The sequence below is a fragment of the Pelophylax lessonae genome (assembly GCF_965119305.1).
Source record: "Pelophylax lessonae genome assembly, chromosome: 4".
Classification (NCBI taxonomy): Eukaryota; Metazoa; Chordata; class Amphibia; order Anura; family Ranidae; genus Pelophylax; species Pelophylax lessonae.
Window position 1 is genome coordinate 21,350,611 of NC_138771.1, and position 20,764 is coordinate 21,371,374.

General features: G+C 42.9%; 1 protein-coding gene across 1 annotated transcript in view; it reads left to right on the forward strand.

Moving 5' to 3' along the window:
* Positions 1-20,764, forward strand: part of IGDCC3 (immunoglobulin superfamily DCC subclass member 3) — a 310,994-nt gene that overhangs the window by 178,068 nt on the left and 112,162 nt on the right. The window contains exons 3-5 of the mRNA XM_082255109.1: positions 15,903-16,047; positions 18,736-18,866; positions 19,836-19,973. Coding sequence (XP_082111235.1) covers positions 15,903-16,047; positions 18,736-18,866; positions 19,836-19,973 — 414 coding nt within the window. The remainder of the gene's footprint in view (positions 1-15,902; positions 16,048-18,735; positions 18,867-19,835; positions 19,974-20,764) is intronic.

The window sequence follows — 20,764 nt, forward strand, 5'->3', positions numbered from 1 at the left end:
ATCTCTCCAGAGATGTTAAATCAAGTTCAAGACTGGGCTCTGGCTGGGCCACTTAAGGACATTCACAGAGTTGTCGCGTGGCCACTCCTTTGTTATCTTGGCTGTGTGCTTAGGGTCATTATCCTGTTGGAAGATGAACCTTCGTCCCAGTCTGAGGTCCAGAGCGCTCTGGAGCAGGTTTTAATCAAGGATGTCTCTGTACATTGCTTCATTCATCTTTCCCTCGATCCTGACTAGTCTTCCAGTTCCTGCCACTGGAAAACATCCCCACAGCATGATGCTGCCACTACCATGCTTCAGCGTGGGGATGATATTGGCCAGGTGATGAGTGGTGCCTGGTTTCCTCCTGACATGGCGCTTGCCATTCAGGCTAAAGAGTTCAATCTATGTTTCAAAAGACCAGAGAATTTTGTTTCTCATGGTCTGAGAGTCCTTTAGGTGCCTTTTGGCAAACCCCAGACTTGCTGTCATGTGCCTTTTACTGAGAAGTGGTTTTCTGGCCACTCTACCATACAGGCCAGATTGGTGGAGTTTTGCAGAGATGGTTGTTCTTCTAGAAGGTTCTCCTCTCTCCACAGAGAAATGCTGGAGCTCTGTCAGAGTGACCATCGGGTTCTTGGTCACCTCACTGACTGAGGCCCTTCTCCCCGATTGCTCAGTTTGGCTGGGGAGCCTGTTCTAGGAAGAGTCCTGTTTCAAACTTCTTCCATTTAAGGATGATGGAGGCCAATGTGCTCTTTGGGAGCTTCAATGCTGCAGAAATTTTTCTGTACCCTTCCCCAGATCTGTGCCTCCATACAATCCTGTCTCTGAGTTCTGCAGACAATTCTTTGGACCTCATGGCTTGGTTTGTGCTCTGACATGCACTGTTAACTGTGGGACCTTGGACTGGCGTGTTCTTTTCCAAATCATGTCCAGTCAACTGAATTTACCACAGGTGAACTCCAATCAAGTTCTAGAAACATCTCAAGGATGAACAGTGGAAACCGGATGCACCTGAGCTCAACTTTAAGTGTCATGGCAAAGGCTGTGAATTCTTATGTACATGAGATTGTTTTTGTTTTTTACTTTTAATAAATTTGCAAAGATTTCAAACAAACTTCTTTCACATTGTCATTATGGGGTATTGTTTGTAGAATTTTAAGGAAAATAATGAATTTAATACATTTTGAAATAATCCTGTAACATAACAAGATGTGGAAAAAGTGAAGCGCTGTGAATTCTTTCTGGATGCACTGTATAGGGGAGTTTTGTGTCTGTGTTTACATATACGGTACTTTAAGCTCTTTGGACGTGCCTGGTATGCCCAGAGTCTTAAGAGCTTAGCTCAGCCGGGACCTGGCTTTTATGTAAAAGTGATCTGAGTGGCTGTAGAGCCTCCCGATAACTTTTACACTCTGACACAGGCACCTATTTTAAAAATTATCTTCCTGTTCTCCCCAGGAGCTTGTTCTTGGTTCAACTTATATCTAGTTTAATGCATATGTGGAATGAAGAAGTGCTTTAAAAAAAGTTTTTTGGATTTATGTTACTATATTTTAACATTTTTTAAACTTTTGTAGCACACGCTTAGCGTAAGATGCTAGGTACATTTTGTTCCTGGCTCCTCCTAATCAAGGAAGCAGTGATTGTTTGTCCTGGTCTGCTCAGGGTTTCACAGACTAGGAGTTTGATTACTTCCCCCTGCCTCTAGAAGAAGCTTCCAGAGCTAAGGTCAGAAATTTAAAACAACCAGCCTGAATATTTTTTAGGTTCCAGCCAATCCCTGGAGTGTCTAGAAAGGGGCTGGAATGATGATAAATGGTCTGAGACACTGGAGAGCTGGGTTCCTTCTCTCCAGGAGGGTTCCAGAGCCTGAGGGGCTGCTGCTTCCAGGCAGACCATGGACTGTGCAGCTGTTCTGGAGGCCTCAGCAGTGCCAGTGCTGAGGGCCCGCAAGGACTTTGCTAGAAACTGATTGCGGAACCTCACCTCAAGGGATCTGCTCTGTAAAGGTACAGTCTCACTCACTGGAGGAAGCTGGCAGGTGGCAGCTGTCCTGGGGACTTGTGAGTAAAGATGCTAAACTTATCTCTGAGACTGTGTAGTGTTCTGGAAATTGCATTGGGTCCCAGGGTTGTGCACCAGGTGGCAAAGAGACTTGCCTCATGGTACCCAACTGTGAGGGTATAGCCCAGCCTTTCTCAACCTTTTCAACACAAAAAGATCAATGGTGTCAGGGGAACTTATCTGAGAGGCAGAAATTGCTCATTGCTCAAGGAACCCCTAGCAGCCTCTGGAGGAACCCTAGGGTTCCACGGAACCCTGGTTGAGAACCACTGGTATAGACTGATCACTAATCACATTTACCTAGGGAGAAGATTGTCCTCAAATGGCTGTTTGCTAACTGTTTTGGTGTTCCCATGCCATAATCCCTCTCCTGTTAAGGTTTCTTCAAGCAATAAATCTTAAAAAGACAATCTCTAGACTGCTTTATTGGAGCCAAAGTGAGTGGTCTGTTGCCTCTATGTCTGGCGGCCTTTTGGAGACAAACTAGTTAATACCATCAGCGGTGCATACTAGCTCATTATGTGTTTCTCTTTCAGGTTACAAAAAAACAAAATATATGGGTTTACAACCTCTTTAAGATACTCAGCCAGGTGATAGCCAGACCATTATTCTTGATCTTTAAGGATAGTCTACAGACGGGTTTGGTGCCAGCTGATTGGAAAAAAGCCAACGTGGTACCAATATTTAAAAAAGGGCTGAGGTGTATCCCGGGTAACTATAGGCCGGTCAGCCTAACATCTGTAGTCTGCAAGATTTTGGAGGGGATGTTAAGGGACTATATACAAGAGTTTAGTAATGAAAACGGTATTATTAGTAGTAATCCGCATGGATTCATGAAAAATCGTTCTTGCCAAACCAATCTATTAACCTTCTACGATGAAGTGAGCTGCCACCTAGATAAAGGTAAGCCTGTGGATGTGGTGTATCTGGACTTCACAAAGGCCTTTGACACCGTTCCCCACAAACGCTTACTGTACAAACTAAGGAAGGTAGGTATGGACCATAAGGTGAGTACCTGGATAGAGAACTGGCTCCAGGGGAGAGTCCAGAGGGTGGTGATTAATGGGGAGTACTTGGATTGGTCGGGTGTGGAAAGTGGGGTCCCCCAAGGTTCTGTCCTGGGGCCAATGCTGTTTAATTTATTCATAAACAACCTAGAGGAGGGGATATCTAGTACAATCTCTGTATTTACGGATGATACTATACTAAGCATGCCAATATCTTCTATGCAGGATGTGGAAACCTTACAAGCGGATCTGAACAAAATAATGGGGTGGGCAACTACATGGCACATGAGGTTTAATGTTGAAAAATGTAAAGTAATGCACTTGGACGTAAGAAACACGAAAGCAAGCTACTCACTAGGGGGGGAACCTCTGGGTGAGTCTAGGATGGAAAAGGACCTGGGGGTACTGGTAGACAACAGGCTTGGCAGTGGCATGCAATGCCAAGCCGCTGCAAGCAAAGCCAACAAAATACTGGCATGTATAAAAAAGGGGATTCACTCCAGAAATAAAGAAATTATTCTCCCACTCTACAAGACTCTGGTCCGGCCACATCTGGAGTATTCCGACCAGTTCTGGGCACCGGTCCTCAGAAAGGAATGTTAGAACTGGAGAGAGTCCAGAGAAGAGCAACAAAAATAATTAGGGGAATGGAGGACATCAGCTATGAGGAAAGACTATAAGCATTGAACTTATTCTCTCTGGAGAAGAGACGCTTGAGGGGGGATATGATATCAATGTACAAATACTGTACTGCCAAGGACCCTAGCATAATGAACAAACTTTTCAGAGAAAGGGAATACAATAAGACACGTGGCCACTCACTAAAACTAGAGGAAAACGGTTTAACCTAAAAATACATAGGGGGTTCTTTACTGTCAGAGCAGTAAGGATGTGGAATTCTCTTCCACAAGCAGTGGTATCAGCAGGGAGCATCGATACATCGATAGTTTCAAAAAACTATTAGATGGGCACCTTAGAGACCACAACATACAGTGGTATACAATGTACAGTTAACACAGCAATCACACACACACATCATAGGTTGAACTGGATGAACTGATGTATTTTTTTGACCTCACAAACTATGTTACTATGTTACTTTACATTGTAGCAAAGTGTCATTTCTTCAGTGTTGTCACATGAAAAGATACAATAAAATATTTACAAAAATGTGAGGGGTGTACTCACCGTTGTGAGATATGGTGTGTATATATATATATATATATATATATATATATATATATATATGTATATATATAATGTTTTGGGGTTCTAAGTACATTTTCTAGCAGATAAATGTAGATTTTAACATGTAGGAGAGAAGTGTCAGAATTGGCCTGGTTAGCAAATGGTTATGCTTGTAGGCAGGAAGGGACTGAAAGGGATCAGCAGCACTGAGATGCAACAAACAATAAAAAGAGGTAAAAACATTTTTCTTTTTGAGCTATAGCAAATTACATATCATTTAGATAGGGTTTACATCTAAGTAATATCTTTAGAACCCTGAAATTTCCAACAGACAAATTGTATTCTGCACTGTAACTTCATGAAAACGTCAACTATGCCTATTATATAGATACATTTGCATGCTGTGTAAATTGGGTGCGTTCATGTGTGCTGAATAATTATATACAAGAACAGTGCAAATATATACCCAAAAATGAATATTCATTGGCAAAACGTCTAGACCCGTACTGATTTTCTTTGAAATTTTATCTCACAAGAAAATTGCTACAGAAAACTCCCTTTCAGCAATAGCTTTGCTTTGACGATTAAGGATGCAAGAGACATTTTCACATTTTCAAACATCTAGACCGAAGTGTGAGGAGAAACAAACAGGAAGCTCGATTTCTCACTTCCGCACAATACCTGAACTGAGAGCCTCTTCCCTAGGGGCATTTAATAGAGGTTAGCACGCTACCCCCCCCATCTGCTGTGGTGTGACAGTAACGGGAGGTGACACTAAGGGGAGCTGGTTAGGCTTGAATCACAAAGCATGACAGTGTCGCCTTTGGGTGTGCATGTCAGCGGGTGGCAATGAGTATGGAGTGAATTTGATTGGTGTGCATTTAGATTTGGTAATGTGTGACTACAGTTAAATTATTGTGCTGGGTATAGAAATTTAATATGCAGCTAATGCTGTCGTACATTTCAAGAAAGGCTGAAGCTGAAGTAGACTTGACTTCGGTGACTTTCCAAAAAATAGCTTTAAAATGTACAGTTTTTTGGAGTTTTTTAAAGAGAAAAAAATGGTACCTTTGGTACAAAGTTTTATATAATAGGAACTCTGTTCATGATGGCGGCCAAAATTATTTGTTTAAAGTGGAATTGCAAACAAAGCTTTTTTAATTTTGGAAAAGTGGGCAATTGTTAGAATCTCTGTCAGGCTTGTGTAGGGGAGAGCATGTGAAGGTGCTGGACCCTTAGGTTTAAGTTGTGCAGGAGAAGAAATCTTTGTTTAAACCAGGCATGTCCAACCTGCGGCCCCCGGGGCCGCATGCGGCCCAGAACCACAGGCAATGTGGCCCACTGCCCCCTGACAATTATTTTTTTTTTTTGCTGGGGAGGAAGGAAGTTGAGTTGGGGGCACGGCCACAGCGTTTTCGAACTAACTGTAGGCAGAGGCCACCTTGGAGGGGAAGGGAGGGGACCGTCCTCTTGTTGTGTTAAATAAGTGCTGGGGGGGGGCGGGCACGGCGGCATGGGAAGGGCACGGTGGCATTTTATTGCTTATCTACCTTAACTATAGTATATATTTTATATGCGGCCCAAGAAAATTTCTCTACACTCAATGTGGCCCAGAGAAGCCAAAAGGTTGGACACCCATGGTTTAAACCCTTGTCAGGTTTGTATTGCTTCGGAGGGAGTATATGACGGCTCTGAGACCTTTGATTAGGGTTGTATGAGAGAAGAAGTCTTGTTTTTATTGCTTAGGAGCAAGTGTTTGAAGGTTCTGAACCATTGGATTAAGGTTGTATGAGAGAAGAAGTATTGGTTTTATTGCTTAGGATAAAGTGTGTGAAGGCGCGTGCCATTAGGGTTGATCTGTATAAAAGAAAATGGCTTGGTTTTATTGTTTAGGAGAGAGTGTATCAAGGCTCTGGACCCTTAGATTAGGTTGTGTGAGAGAAGAAGTCTTGGTTTTATTATTTAGAGAGAGTATGTAAAGGCTCCGGATCCTTAGATTAGGGCTGTATGAGGAAATAGGTCTTGGTTTTATGGTTTACAGAGAGTATGTAAAGGCTCCGGATCCTTAAGTCATGTTAGAACCTTTGTCAGGTTTTTATTGCTTAGGTCAGAGTATGTGAAAGCTCTAAACCCTTACATTAGGTTGTGTGAGAGAAGAGGTCTTGGTTTCATTATTATGAGAGAGTATGTAAAGGCTCTGGATCCTTAGATTAGGGCTGTATGAGGAAAGAGGTCTTGGTTTTATGGTTTAGAGAGAGTATGTAAAGGCTCCGGATCCTTAATTTTTTTATAGAACCTTTATTAGGTTTTTATTGCTTAGGTCAAAGTATGTGAAGGCTCTAAACCCTTAGATTAGGTTGTGTGAAAGAAGAGGTCTTGGTTTTATTTTAGTGATAGTATGCGAAGGCTCCGGATCCTTAAGTTTTGATAGAATCTTTGTCAGGTTTTTATTGCTTAGGTCAGAGTATGTGAAAGCTCTAAACCCTTAGATTAGGTTGTGTGAAAGAAGAGGTCTTGGTTTTATTTTAGAGAGAGTATGTGAAGGCTCTGGATCCTTAGATTAGGGCTGTATGAGAAAAGAAGTCTTGGTTACATTGCTTATGAGAGATTGTGTGAAGGCTCTGGACCTTTAGATTAGGGTTGTGTGAGAGAAGAAGTCTTGGTTTATTGTTTAGGAGAGAGTGTGTAGAGGATTTCTTTTAGAACCACTGTTGAGTTTTTATTGCTTAAAAAAAGAGTATGTGAAGAGTCTGGACCCTTAGATTAGGGCTGTGTGAGAGAAGAAGTCTTAGTTTGTTTGCATAGGGGAGTGTGTGAATGCTCTGAAACCTTAAATCGGGGCTCTGTGAGAGTAAGTCTTGGCTTTATTGCATAGGAGAAAATATGTGTTTGATCCTTAGCTTGATGCTGTGTGAGAGAAAAAGTCTTAGTTTTATTGTTTAGGAGAAAGTGTTTGAAGGCTCTGGACCATTGGTTTAGGGTTGTATGAGAGAATAAGTCTTGTTTTTTATTTTGTTCAGGAGAAAGTGTGAAGGCCCTGAACCATTTGTGTGAGAGAAGCACTGATTTTATTGATTAGGATATAGTATATGAAGGCACTAGACCCTTAGTTTAGGGCCATGTAAGGGAAGAAGTCTTAATTTTATCAAGTGTGTGAAAGCTCTAAGATTCTAGATTAGGGTTGTGTGAAAGAATAAGTCCCGATAGAACCTTTATTGGGTTTTCTTTGCTTATCGGAGAGTGTGTAAAGGCCCTGGAAACCTATGGGCCATACACACTATACGATTTTCTGAAGACTTTTTCCTTTAGATTTACCAAAACCATATAATATGGGGTCAAACCTAAACACTTTCAATTTGTATGCAATCTGGCAGGCCCTTGTACTACATAGAAAAGGTAAATCTGAAGGAAAAAGTCTTCAGAAAATCTTATAGTGTGTATGGCCCTTTAGATTAGGGCTGTGTGAGAAAATAAGTTTTGGCTTTATTGCTTAGGAGGGAGTATGTGGGCCCTAAACCCTTAGGCTAGGGCTGTGTAAGAGAATAAATCTTGTTAGAACCTTTGTTGGGTTTTTATTTCTTAGGGGAGAGTGTGTAAAGACTTAGAAGAGAGTGTGGGAAGGTTCTGAACCCTTACATTAGGGATGTGTGAGAGAAGAAATCTTGTTAGAATCTTTGTTGGTCTTTAATTGCTTAGAAAAGAGTAGGTGAAGGCTCTGGAAACCTTAATTAGCTTTGTGTGAGAGAGTCTTAAATGTATTTCTTAGGAGAGAGTGTAGGAAGGCTCTGGGCAATTAGATTAAGGTTGTGTGAGGGAAGAGGTTTTGGTTTTATTGTTTAGGAGAGGGTATGTGACCCTCAGATCAGGGTTGTGTAAGAGAAGAAATCTTGTTAGAACCTTTGCTGGGTTTTAATTGCTCAGGTGAGATTATATGAAGACTGTGGAACCTTAGTTTAGGGCAGTGTGAGAAAAAAAAGTCTTGGTTTTATTGCGTAGGAGAAGATATGTGAAGGCTCTGGACCCTTAGATTAGAGTTGTGTGAGAGAAGAAGTCCTTTTAGGACCCTATCAGGCTTTTATTGCTTAGGAGAGAGTATGTGAAGGCTCTGGAACCTTAGATAAGAGCTGTGTGAGAGACGAGGTCTTGATTTTATTGTTTAGGACAGTGCTCCCCAACCTTTTTATTGCCGCAGACCGGTCAACGTTTGATCATTTTTCCGTGGCCCGCTGGGGGGGGGACGTCAATGCAGAGTGACCAGCGTGCCCCCAATCAATGCAGAGTGCCACAGCGTGCCCCCATCAATGCACAGTGACCACAGCGTGCCCCCCATCAATGCTCCTCCTTGGCCAATGGCATGGGTTCGCCTTTCGCCAATCAGGAAACGCGTCTCGGACCCGCTTCCTGATTGGCCAGGAGGAGGATCCGTGTGACAATAGCGAATATTCATTCGCTATTGTCACACAAATGGGTGGGCTCAGGGCGCACTGCTCTGCGCCCCGGGTCCCCCCTTTTCTGAAAATGTTTTTTTTCTAAAATGGAAATAATGTAATGTTCTTTGGGCGGACTGGTACCGTTTGATCCATGTACCGGTCCACGGCCCGGGGGGTTGGGGAACACTGGCTTAGGAGACAGTATGTAAAAGCTGTGGACCCCTAGATTATGGTTGTGTGAGAGATGAAATCATATTTGAACCATTGTCGGGATTTTATTGCATACTTGAGAGTGTACGTGAAGACTCTGGACCCTTATATTAGGGCTGTGCAAGAGAGTTTTGTTGGTTTAAACCAATTTGTAAACTTCTCGTTAAGCGAAGAGGACAACCAGGTGTCCTTCCATTAGTAAAACAAATGTTTAGTGGTAGTTGTAGCAAAACACAAAAATACAGAAGGACTTACAGACTATAATTTGGTCTCTATTAAGGGCAATTATCAGCAAGCCAATACATCTCATCAGAAAAGGTGATGGGAAATCTTCCAATGGAGCCACCTTTTCCATTGACAATTGTCTAAGAGGGAATCTCCCCTCACTTTGGACAGAACTGCTATCACTTCCTTGACACACACACAGTAAAAGAAGCAAAAACTAACTAGAATTTTTGACCATTCCCTACATTACCAAATGAAAGGTTGAAAAACGAATTCCTATACCCAAATACGTCAGTGTTATCTAATCAAATATACATCTTCAATTGGAATGTTTTAATTTTACCATTGTATCAGGGCAGTACAAAATATCAAATAAATCATCAAGAAAATGCATAAAATTAGGTAATGAATATTTGAAAGTAAATTATCAAACTGTACAGAACAGCTCACCAAAGACAAAAATATTAATGTATGCACAGGAAAAATTGATTATTACTTGAGAGACTTGGGTTGGTGTAAAAATTAGCAAAGAATGGTTAGCTGTAGTATTTCCAACTAGTATTTATGAAATCATTACATTTATCTTTGCAGCGGGAAATAAAAGATCTATTTCAGACCTTCCATCTAATTTTTTTGTCAGTCCACCTATACTGACAAGTCCAGGGCAAAAAATAAAAAAATATAAATATCAAAAAATATTTTTTCTTTCCAAGTCACAATAGATAATACACAGACTCTGCGGGCAAAGATGTCAGGAAAAGCAATCTGTCAGCAAATCCAAAGAAATACAGTAAAAGAAAAAAAAAGAAAAAAAAAAAAGAAAAATCAACATAGCTTCGCATCTACTCACTTAAAATGAAAAAGAGCTTTGTGTTTGGCCCCCCAAGCTAAACTTAACCCGTTTGGATTCTTTATTGATTTACAAGCTTTTTTTTTTTTAACAACTGACTTTACAACACTACCAAGTGAAAAAACAAACAAACAAAGTTATGTCTATTCTCACAGATAAGTGGTGTAGTGCCAAGAAAAACAAGATAGCATGAGACTGGCAGAGGAGGCTAATCATGCTGTGATAGCTTACCACTGATGAGATCATTGCCTTTGGGAAGTTCTCAATTTTGTGACTTTAAAAACGTTGTGATGTGAAATGATTGCTTTATTAATTATGATTTATTTATTTATTTATTTGGTATTATGTGAAATTATTTATTTATGTATTCATTATTATTATTGTATATTATTAATTGATTGATTTATTATGTGAAATTATTAATTTATCATGATTATGATTAATTTATTATTATGTGAAATTATTTCTTTACTATGATTAAATTATTTTTTAAATGTATTTATTTATTTATTATTATTATTATTATTATTATTATTATTATTATTATTATTATTATTATTGTTATTATTATTATTATGGAATTATTTATGTATTTACATATTTATTATTAGAATACATTATTATTATTATTTTTAACTTGAAATTATTCATTTATTTTTATTATGATTATTTTATTTTATTTTTTTTATTATTATGCAAAACTGTTCATTTATTATGTTTAATTTATTTATCTATTATAGTTACATAGTTACATAGTTAGTGAGGTTGAAAAAAGACACCAGTCCATCCAGTTCAACCTAAGGGTCCAAACGGTCGCTCGCCATTGAATAGCACAGGACCCGTTCTAATAGGAGCGACACAAGTTGCTCCGACTTAGAAAAAGGGTCCTGTACTACTTTGGGGCGACCTGGAGGCGACTTGCATTGACTTCAATTATATGAAGTCCGTGCAAGTCGCGCCGAAGTCGTCCCTGGAAGTCGTGTCGCCCTAGTCTGAATGGGCTGTAAGTGTGTGTATAAGTGTTTATGTCAACAGTACATTGTATACCCCTGTATGTTGTGGTCGTTAAGGTGCCTATCTAATAGTTTTTTGAAACTTCGATGCTCCCCGCTGACACCACTGCTTGTGGAAGAGAATTCCTCATCCTTACGGCTCTGACAGTAAAGAACCCTTTACGCAACTTAAGGTTAAACCGATTCTCTTCTAATTTTAGTGAATGGCCCAAGTCCTTTTATATTCCCTTGCGCTGAATAGTTTGATTCCTATGCTCAGGTCATCAGTACGGTATTTCTAGATTGATATCATATCCCCTCTCAAGCGTCTCTTCACCAGAGAGAATACGTTCAATGTTTGTAGTCTTTCCTCATAGCTGAGATCCTCCAGTCCCTTTGTTAGCTTTTTTGCCCTTTTCTGGACTCTCTCCAGTTCCAGCACATCCTTCCTTCCTGTCCAGAACTAGACTTCATACTCAAGATGCGGCCAGGCCAGAGTCTTGTAGAGTGGGAGAATCTCTGGAGTGAATCATCTTTTTTATACATGCCAGTATTCTGTTGGCTTTGCTTGTAGAAGCTTGACATTGCATGCCATTGCTGAGCTTGACATCTATTAGGACCCCTAGGTCCTTTTTCATCTTAGATTCCCCCAAGGGCTCTCCCCCTAGTGAGTACCTTGCGCTCATATTTCTGGCACCCAAATGGGTTGCCTTACATTTTCCAACAAACAACCTCATTTGCCATGTAGATGCCGACCCCATTATTTTGTTCAGGTCTTCTTGTAAGGTTTCCACATCCTGCGTAGAAGTTATTGCCCTGCTTAATTTAGTATCATCCACCAATACGGAGATTGAGCTATTTATCCCATCCTCTGGATCGTTTATGAAAACGAAATAGGATTGGCCCCAGGACAGATCCTTGGGGGACCCCACTTTTCACACCAGACCATTCCAAGTAACCCCTGTTTTTCACCACCCTGTGGACTTGCCCCTGAAGCCAGCTTTTAATCCAGATGCTCACCTTATGGTCCATATCTACGTACCTTAGTTTGTACAGTAAACGTTTGTGGGGAACTGTATCAATTGCCTTTGCAAAATCCAGATACAACACATCTACAGGCCTTCCTTTATCTAGATGGCAGCTCACTTCTTCATAAACGGTTAATAGATTGGTCTGGCAGGATCGATTTTTCATGAATCCATGCTGATTATTACTAATGATACCCTTTTCATTAGAAAAGTCTTGTATATAGTCCCTTATCATCCCCTCCAATATCTTGCAGATTATTGATGTTAGGCAAACTGGCCTGTAGTTCCCAGGTATACATCTCGGCCCTTTTTTAAATATTGGAACCACGTCGGCTTTTTTCCAATTAGCTTGAACCATTCCCGTCAGTAGACTATCAATAAAAATTAGGAGCAATGGTCTGGCTATCACCTGGCTAAGTTCTTTAAGGACCCTCGGGTAAAGGCTATCTGGTCCCGGTGATTTATTTATGTTAAGCTTGTCAAGTCTAGTTTTGAGTCTGTCTTCTGTTAACCATGAGGGTGCTTCCTGCGACATGTTATTAACTTTAACATTACAGTCTAGATTACTGTATCCCCCCAATTCTTTTGTGAAGACTGAGGAGAAGAATTTATTTAGCACCTTCGCCTTCTCTCTGTCCTTTGTAGCCAGATTCCCTTTGTGGTCCTTTATGGGGCCAATGTGTTCTCACTTTCTTACTATTTATATACCTAAATAATTTCTTGTTTTTTTTTTTTTTTTACTCTCTTCAGCTATGTGCCTTTCGTGTTCTATCTTAGCCGCCTTGATTGCCCTCTTACATTTTTATTGCATTCTTTGTAATGTTGGAATGCTGCCAATGACTCCTTAGCCTTGTATTTTTTGAAGGCCTTTTCTTTAATTTGTATATGCATTTTTACATTGGAGTTCAGCCACCCAGGGTTTATTTTAGCTCTTTTAAACGTATTCCCCGTTGGGATGCACTGGCCAATACCTTTTATTTAGTATGTTCTTAAAGCACTCCCATTTTTCCTCCGTGTTCTTTGTTCCTAGGATTTTATCCCATTTTATATTGTCTAACAAAGAGTGCAGTTTAGGGAAGTTGGCTCTTTTGAAATTCAGTGTCCTTATATTACCCTTGTGTTTCCTATTTCTATGATTTATACTGAAACAAATTGGCCTATGGTCACAGTTTCTTAAGTTGCCCCGTATTTCTACTTCCGTGATCAGGTCTGCATTGTTTGTAATCAGTAGGTCTAGTAACGCATTGTTTCTCCTTGGCGCGTTCACCATCTGACCCATGAAATTGTCCTGCAAAACATTTAGGAAATGGCGAGCCTTAGATGAATGTGTGGTTTCTTCTGCTCAGTCTATATCTGGATAATTAAAATCCCCCATTATACAGACATTTCCCATCCTAGCCGCTATTCCAAGATGTGATAGGAGATCTGCCTCCCCCTCCTCCCTCTGGTTGGGGGGCCTACACCATACACCCAATATCGCTTTCCCCATAGTACCTTCCCTTTGAAGCTCTACCCCTAGGGATTCTACCTCCTCCCTAGCTTCATTCGTGATTTCCTCCCTCATTTACTTGCACATCATTCTTGATATACAGGCATACCCCTGCCCCTTTTTTACCCTCTCTATCTCTGCGGTAAAGGGAATACCCTTGAATGGTTGCCAGCCAATCATGAGAGCTGTCAAACCAAGTCTCTGAAATTTCCACAAAATCGAAATCCTCCTTATACAATAGGAGCTCCAGTTCTCCCATCTTGTTAGCCAGACTTCTAGCATTGGTATACAAACCTTGTCATTTTGTCCAGTTGCATACTATATCCTCGTTAGATGTTATGAGGCTGCACTTTCGATTTGTCAGCCTACTGCTAATGCCCCCAGGAATGCCCACTAAAACCTGCTTCCCGCTGGCTAGTTCTACATCAAGACCCTCCCCCCCATCACCTAGTTTAAAAGCCCCCTAACTTTTCAGCCATCTTCTCTCCCAGTACGGTTGCACCCTCCCCATTTAGGTGCAGTCCATTCCTACTAAAGAGCCGGTAGCCGACTGAGAACTCGGCCAGTTCTCGAGGAACCCGAACCCCTCCTTTCCACACCAGCTCCTCAGCCACTTGTTACTTCCCTAATCTCCCGCTGCCTTTCTGGTGTGGCTCGAGGTACAGGTAGTATTTCTGAGAACACTACCTTGGAGGTCCTACTCCTTAATTTAGCTCCTAAGTCCCTGAAAAAGTTTTTTAGGACTCTCCATCTCCCTCTAACTTTGTCATTGGTACCCACGTGTACCATGACAGATGGGTCTTCCCCAGCCCCACCCAATAATCTGTCCACCAGATCCGTGATGTGCCGAACCCGAGCGCCCAGTAAACAACAAACAGTTTGGCGCTTACAGTCTTTTTGACAGATTGCCCTCTCTGTCCTAATAATTGAGTCCCCTACCACCAGAACCTGTCTTTCCTTACCGTTAGCCTCGCTCCCGCCCTCACTGGAGGAGTTCTTCCCCTGGCAGCTAAGGCCGTCGCTCTGCTCCAGCAATGCTGGTCCCTGACTGGTTTCCCCAACATTACACAACAGGGCATATTTTTTGGGATGTTCCAGCCCAGAAGTGGCCTCCTTGGCTCTTTCCCCTCTTCAATACCTAAATGTCACCCAACTACTCTGTTCTGGTGCCTGCACCCTTGTATCTCCACCTGCCTCTGTGCTGGCCCCTGCCGGGTACGTCCCCAGCTCTCCTTAAGTATGGAGATTCTTCTTAGTGTTGCCAGTTGCTTCCCTAGATTCAGGACCTGAGCTTCCAGGGAAGCAACGTGCTTACATTTTGTGCAGCTGTATTCTTCCTCGGTTGGATGATCGAGGAATACATACATGCCACAAGAGGTGCACCGAATCGCATCTCCACACCCGCAGGGCATCATACCCACTAATCTGTTGGGGTTTGGAAATTTAATTCTGTCTGATTAGCTGTTTACTAGTTCCCTCACTCTAATTTCTCAGCACACAGTTACTCCTCAGTCACACACAGTTTCTCAGCAGTATTCAACACTACACAGTCACTCCACTCAGGTACTTGCAATACTCAGGTACTCGCAACACTCAGGTACTTGCAATACTCAGGTACTCACACTACTCCGATACTCACAATACTCAGGTACTCACAAAACTCAGATGCAATATTTAGATACTAAAGGTACTTCTCAGGTACTTGCAACACTCAGGTACTTGCACCACTCAGGTACTCGCAATACTCAGGTACTCACAATACTCAGAGACAATGCTCAGATACTCACACTACTCACAATACTCAGGTACTCACACTACTCAGGTACTCAAAATATTCAGATGCTCAGACTACTCAGGTACTCACATTACTCAGATACACACAATACTCAGGTACTCACAATAATATACTCACAATATTTAGGTACTCACACTACTCAGGTACTCACAATACTCAGTTACTCACAATACTCAGATACATTACTCAGTTACTCACACTGCTCAGGCACTCACACTACTCAGCTACTCACACTACACCCTCCTCAGCCAGCGTCCCCACTACACACAGTCAGTCTTCACAGTCTCAGTCTTTACTACTAGTTTATGTCTCTGTGCTCCTGCTCAGCCGCCCCTGTAAACTGACACTGACTCTTGCAGGGCTTGTCAGCCGCTTCCTTCTCCCTCAGTCATCCTGCTTCTCTGCTCCCACCGCCTTTGCCTGTCACAATCCCGCACTCCCCTGATCTGCAACTTCACTTACCCACTGCCGTGCCGGTCAGCCTTTCACCTATTGGTCTCCCGGTCCCGCTGTCACTCCCAATGCACTTTGATTATGTGAAATGATTCATTTATTTGTCTACCTAATCCATTTATTTGGTGAAACTTTTGAAGTTGTAGAATTGCTTGTTCCTTATGCAACTCTTCTCTCCTCCAACAGCCATTTTGGATTTTCACATCTTCCCCCGGGACATGACTCTAGAAGAAGGTGGCGTGGCTAGATTTCAGTGTCAGATCCGTGGAGTGCCGGAACCACAGATTATATGGCAACGAAATGGAGAATTGATAGACACAAAGCATCCAAGGTAAATGGGACGAAGGGTGATATAAGTGCAAAGACTTAGTCCTCACACCTATTTGTGAACCCATCAATACAGTAGTAGTAGAATCAGTGGCGACCCGTCCATTGGGGGTGCAGGCGCGCCACCCCCCCTCCATCCATGCGTCTGGCCCCCTAATCTACATGCAGGGTGCCAGATGAATGGATTCCAATGGGTATTTTTTTTTTCTGAAGAACATGATTAGAGCCAGAGTTTCTAATAGGCTTCAAAAAAGGGTGGGCTTGGGGCACAGAGCACTGCACCCTGAGGCCACCCAGTTGTGTGACAATAGCGAATGAACATTCGCTATTGCCACACTAATTCTCCTCCTAGCCAATCAGGAACCCGTTTCCCGATTGGTCGAAAGGAGAAGCCATGCCATTGGCCAAGGAGGAGGGAGGAGATGCAGGGGAAGCCCACGGAGGAGACTGAGGGGTAAGCCGTTGCCTGCCCAGGGTGAGTGAGCCGGCGACGGGGGGGGGGGGGGGTTAGGTGTGCGGGCTGGAACTGGTGTGGTCCAGGGAGGGGGGTTTTGGTGTTGTCCATCGGCCGCCCCCCCCCCCCCCCCGGCCCATGGGGCACCAACTGCTACTGGGTAGAATGTTCTGCCATGTTAACTATCAATTGATGTAGGAAGTTTGGAGGTCAAGTAATCCCCTTTATTGGCTAGCTTAAAGTGGTTTTAAACCTCAGACATGAAATATGAACAAAGCATATCCCTCTATAGTGTGCATTTGTCTCAATCCAGAGCACTTAGTGTCATTTCCATCTGCTGCTTCGTTCCTCTGCTATGTACATGAGTCACTTCTGCCAATTTTTCCTAACCCCAAGAGATAAAAGGTGACAGAGGAAGGACCTACAGCTGATTGACAGCCTCAGCTCTGTTCTGGTGTGCTGTGTGAAGGAGGAGGTGTGTCCCTTCCCTCCAATCAGCTCTCAGAGCTCTCCTCCTTTTTTTTTTACACTTTTATTTTTTTTTTTTTTTACTTTATTATTATCACAAGGGGGCTAATAAACCCCCTATGTGATAGCATAGGCAGGTGACAGGTACTCTTTATGGAGACATCGGGCACAGATTGTTCTTGAATAGCTGCATCCTTGACTACACTAACCAAGAAATGACAGTTGTGACCCCGGAAGTGACCTAATATGCATTTCTTCCGTGGTCAATTGTTGCAGTAGGGAACAAATGTTCCCTGACTTCCTACCGCTCTCAATGCAGGAGCAGTTTCCCGCAATCCACAGTCCAGGAAGTAAATATTACATGAATCATCTGCCCTTACTTACCCACTTGCCGACCGCCAGCAGTACATATACTGTGGCAAGTTGGCTCTATATACCACAAATGTAAGGAGCACTCTTTCCACTGACCACCAATGTAAATGACATTCTTCCCACTGACCACCAATGTAAGAAGCATTCTTTCCACTGACCACCAATGTAAGGGGCATTCTTCCCACTGACCACCGATGTAAGTGACATTCTTCCCACTGACCACCAATGTAAGGAGCATTCTTCCCACTGACCACCGATGTAAGGAGCACTCTTCCCACTGTCCACCAATGTAAGGAGCATTCTTCCCACTGACCACCAATGTAAGGAGCATTCTTCCCACTGACCACCAATGTAAGGAGCATTCTTCCCACTGACCACCATTGTAGGGAACATTCTTCCCATTGGCTACTACATTATGGTCAGGGCTGCTGTTAGAAATCGCGGGACCCCGTACAGACTACCTGGCAGGGCCCCCCCTGGCCACAAGAACATATTAAAGATATATTTAGCTAAAATTACAACAAAATCACTATTATCAGACACAAATATAACATAACTTGCATAATTCCTGCTAAATCTAAAAAAAAAAACTATGTTAAATATAAAAGAAGATGAGATGAGAAAAATATACAGGCTGGGCAGTTGGAGCTCAGTGATCAGAGAGACAGAGAGAGAGAAACAAAGTTACAATTTACAAATAAACTGAGCAGAGATAACATTAGAGCCAGTGCTGGGAGGGGGGCCCACACAGGGAGAAGGATTAGTGAGGGACGACTGTCTCTTTCTCAACAGATAAAAGCTGATAGCAGGGAGAGGGACAGATCAGATTAAGGTGCTGGAGGAAGATTTCTGTATTTGTTGTCCATCACTAATCCCCCTCTCTGTGTGGGCCCCCCTGTGTGCTCGGGCCCCCTACAAGAGGGCTGGTGGTCCTCCCCTATCAGCGGCCCTGATTATGGTACTATGAATTGTGGATCTAGTCATTACTGGCAGGGATCCCCTGACACCTGAAAGTTATTGCAATGGTTCCTCGATGTGGTAAAGGTTGAGAAAGACCTCTAACTGCTCAGATATGCACCAGAAGAGATGGAAGATATGGTTATATGAAGGCCACATTGATGAGTAAGGAACCCTTGTATGACTACTGCTATTATCTCTTGTGCAATTTAGTATTTGTAATGTGTGAATGTCCAGATTGGTCAGATTTGGTCGTCTTCATAGATGGCAAATAATGTGACAGATTGGTTCAGTTTGCACCCCAACTGCCACATATATGGTTGACTTCCTGTATTTGTGCATTTTCTGAGAAGTCCCCCCCCCTGCACTACTGTGTATATTCAGGTTGCCTATGAATATTAAATGTAAACCCTTATAACCTTATGTTTTTATGACACACAGATACATCTTGTTGCCCACTGGTGTGCTGCAGATAACTGCCCTTCAAGCTGAAGATGGAGGAACATTCCGCTGTATGGCCAAAAATGCTGCTGGCATTAAATACAGTCCCGAGGCCATGCTGACTGTGACAGGTGTGAGATCCTATACATGTCCTACACTCTATATCAGGGGTCTTCAAACCAAGGCTTTTTTTCTTAGAGAATAGGTGCAGGAACTCCCACTTTTGGGGTTACCCCTTGTCTCCGCCCCCTACCTACCTCAGAGCACCGTTCCTAGGTTCCACCCTCTACCCACCTCCCAGTACTGCCCCTTTTAGAGAATACAGAATCAAGTAACATTTGTGGTACTAAGTAATTTGCATGGGATTTGTTAATGATAACAAGAAAAGCAGTAAAATAACAACAAAGGACCCCCCAGAAACAGTAGATTCCACAAGCAACAATGGACCAGCCACAACAAAATACCCCCAACAACAATAGACCCTCAGCAGCAAAAACAGATCTCCCCACAGACAGCATCAATAGACCCTCCAGCAGCCATTTACAATAGACGGTCCATTCAACAGTAGATCCCTCTCAGCAACAACTGACCCCCCCCCCCCAAGTAACATAAGACCAACCCCAGCAACAAAAGACCCCCTCTGTAAAAATAGATCTCTTCCAGAGGCAATAGGTCCCCCAGGAGCAACAGTAGACCTCCCTGGCAACAATAACCCCCCCCCCCCCCCCGCACAAATATATAACCTCCAGCAACAATAGATCCCCCACCAGCCAGCATCAAAAGACACTAGTAGCAAAGCCCAGCACCCCTTGCCATTACATACATTCAGTGCTGGAGGTTGCCGGAACTGCGTTCCCCCACGTTCCAGCTGAAAAAAAGCCCTGCTTCAAACTATGGCCCTCCAGTTGTTCAGGAACTACAGTTCCCATCATGCCTAGTCATGTCTGTGAATGTCAGAGTTTTACAATGCCTCATGGGATGTGTATTTCCTAAACAGCTGGAGGGCCGTAGTTTGAGGATCCCTGCTCTATATCTATTATAACAATGTAGAAGACCGCATGAATATGGGATAATAGTGGTATTGATGTTATCTTCTGCAGGTCCTCATTACACTGGATACAAGGATCCGATGATCCTAGCTGGTCCAGAGAACCTGACTAAGACTGTTCATCAGACAGCAATTCTTGAGTGTATGGCTACTGGAAATCCACGGCCAATTGTGTCCTGGAGCCGTCTTGGTAAGTTATGGAAATCTATTGAAACATAAACTGCTAGTGAAATAGTCATGTCTGATGTCTTTATGGTGTGCTTTGGGTGCTACCTGCTAGATTTGTTAAAGGGTCAGTGCACTAAGTGGTTGTAAATCTTCAGAAATGAAATATGAACAAGGCATATCCTTCTTTAATGCGTACTAGCCTCAATCCAAAGCACCTACTGTAATTCCTGTCTCCTCTCGAATTCCTCTGCTATCTGCATGTTTCACTTTTGGCAGTCTATGCCAGGGGTCTCCAGACTTTCTAAACAAAGGGCCAGTTTACTGTCTTTCAGACTCAAGGTGGCGGACTGTGGCCATTAGGAGTAGAAGAGTGGGAATAAATAATGCACTATCTTTGGTGTCAGTGGAAGGAATAGCGCCCCACAGGGGAGGACTGGACTTGGGGGCAGGGGGGCAAGTGCCCCCTGGGCCGCTCTGATGTCCTGTAAAAAGGCTGCACTGCTTCTGCCACAGACATGCCTTAAAGAGGTTGTAAACCCATATTACTTTTTTTTTTTTGCAACCTGTAAGAGAAACACATAATGAGCTAGTATGCATCGCATACTAGCTCATTATGAAATACATACCTTACAATGAGACCCCGCCGTGCCGCCCGCTTACCTGTATGACGGGCGACATGCCCAGTCGCCCGTCTTCCGGGATTGCGGCATCCGGCCATCTGATTGGCAGGAGCCGCGGTGACGTCACTCCCGCGCACGCGCGCGGGAGCTGACAGTCACGGCACGGGGCTTTGAAGAAACGGCACCAGCGGCC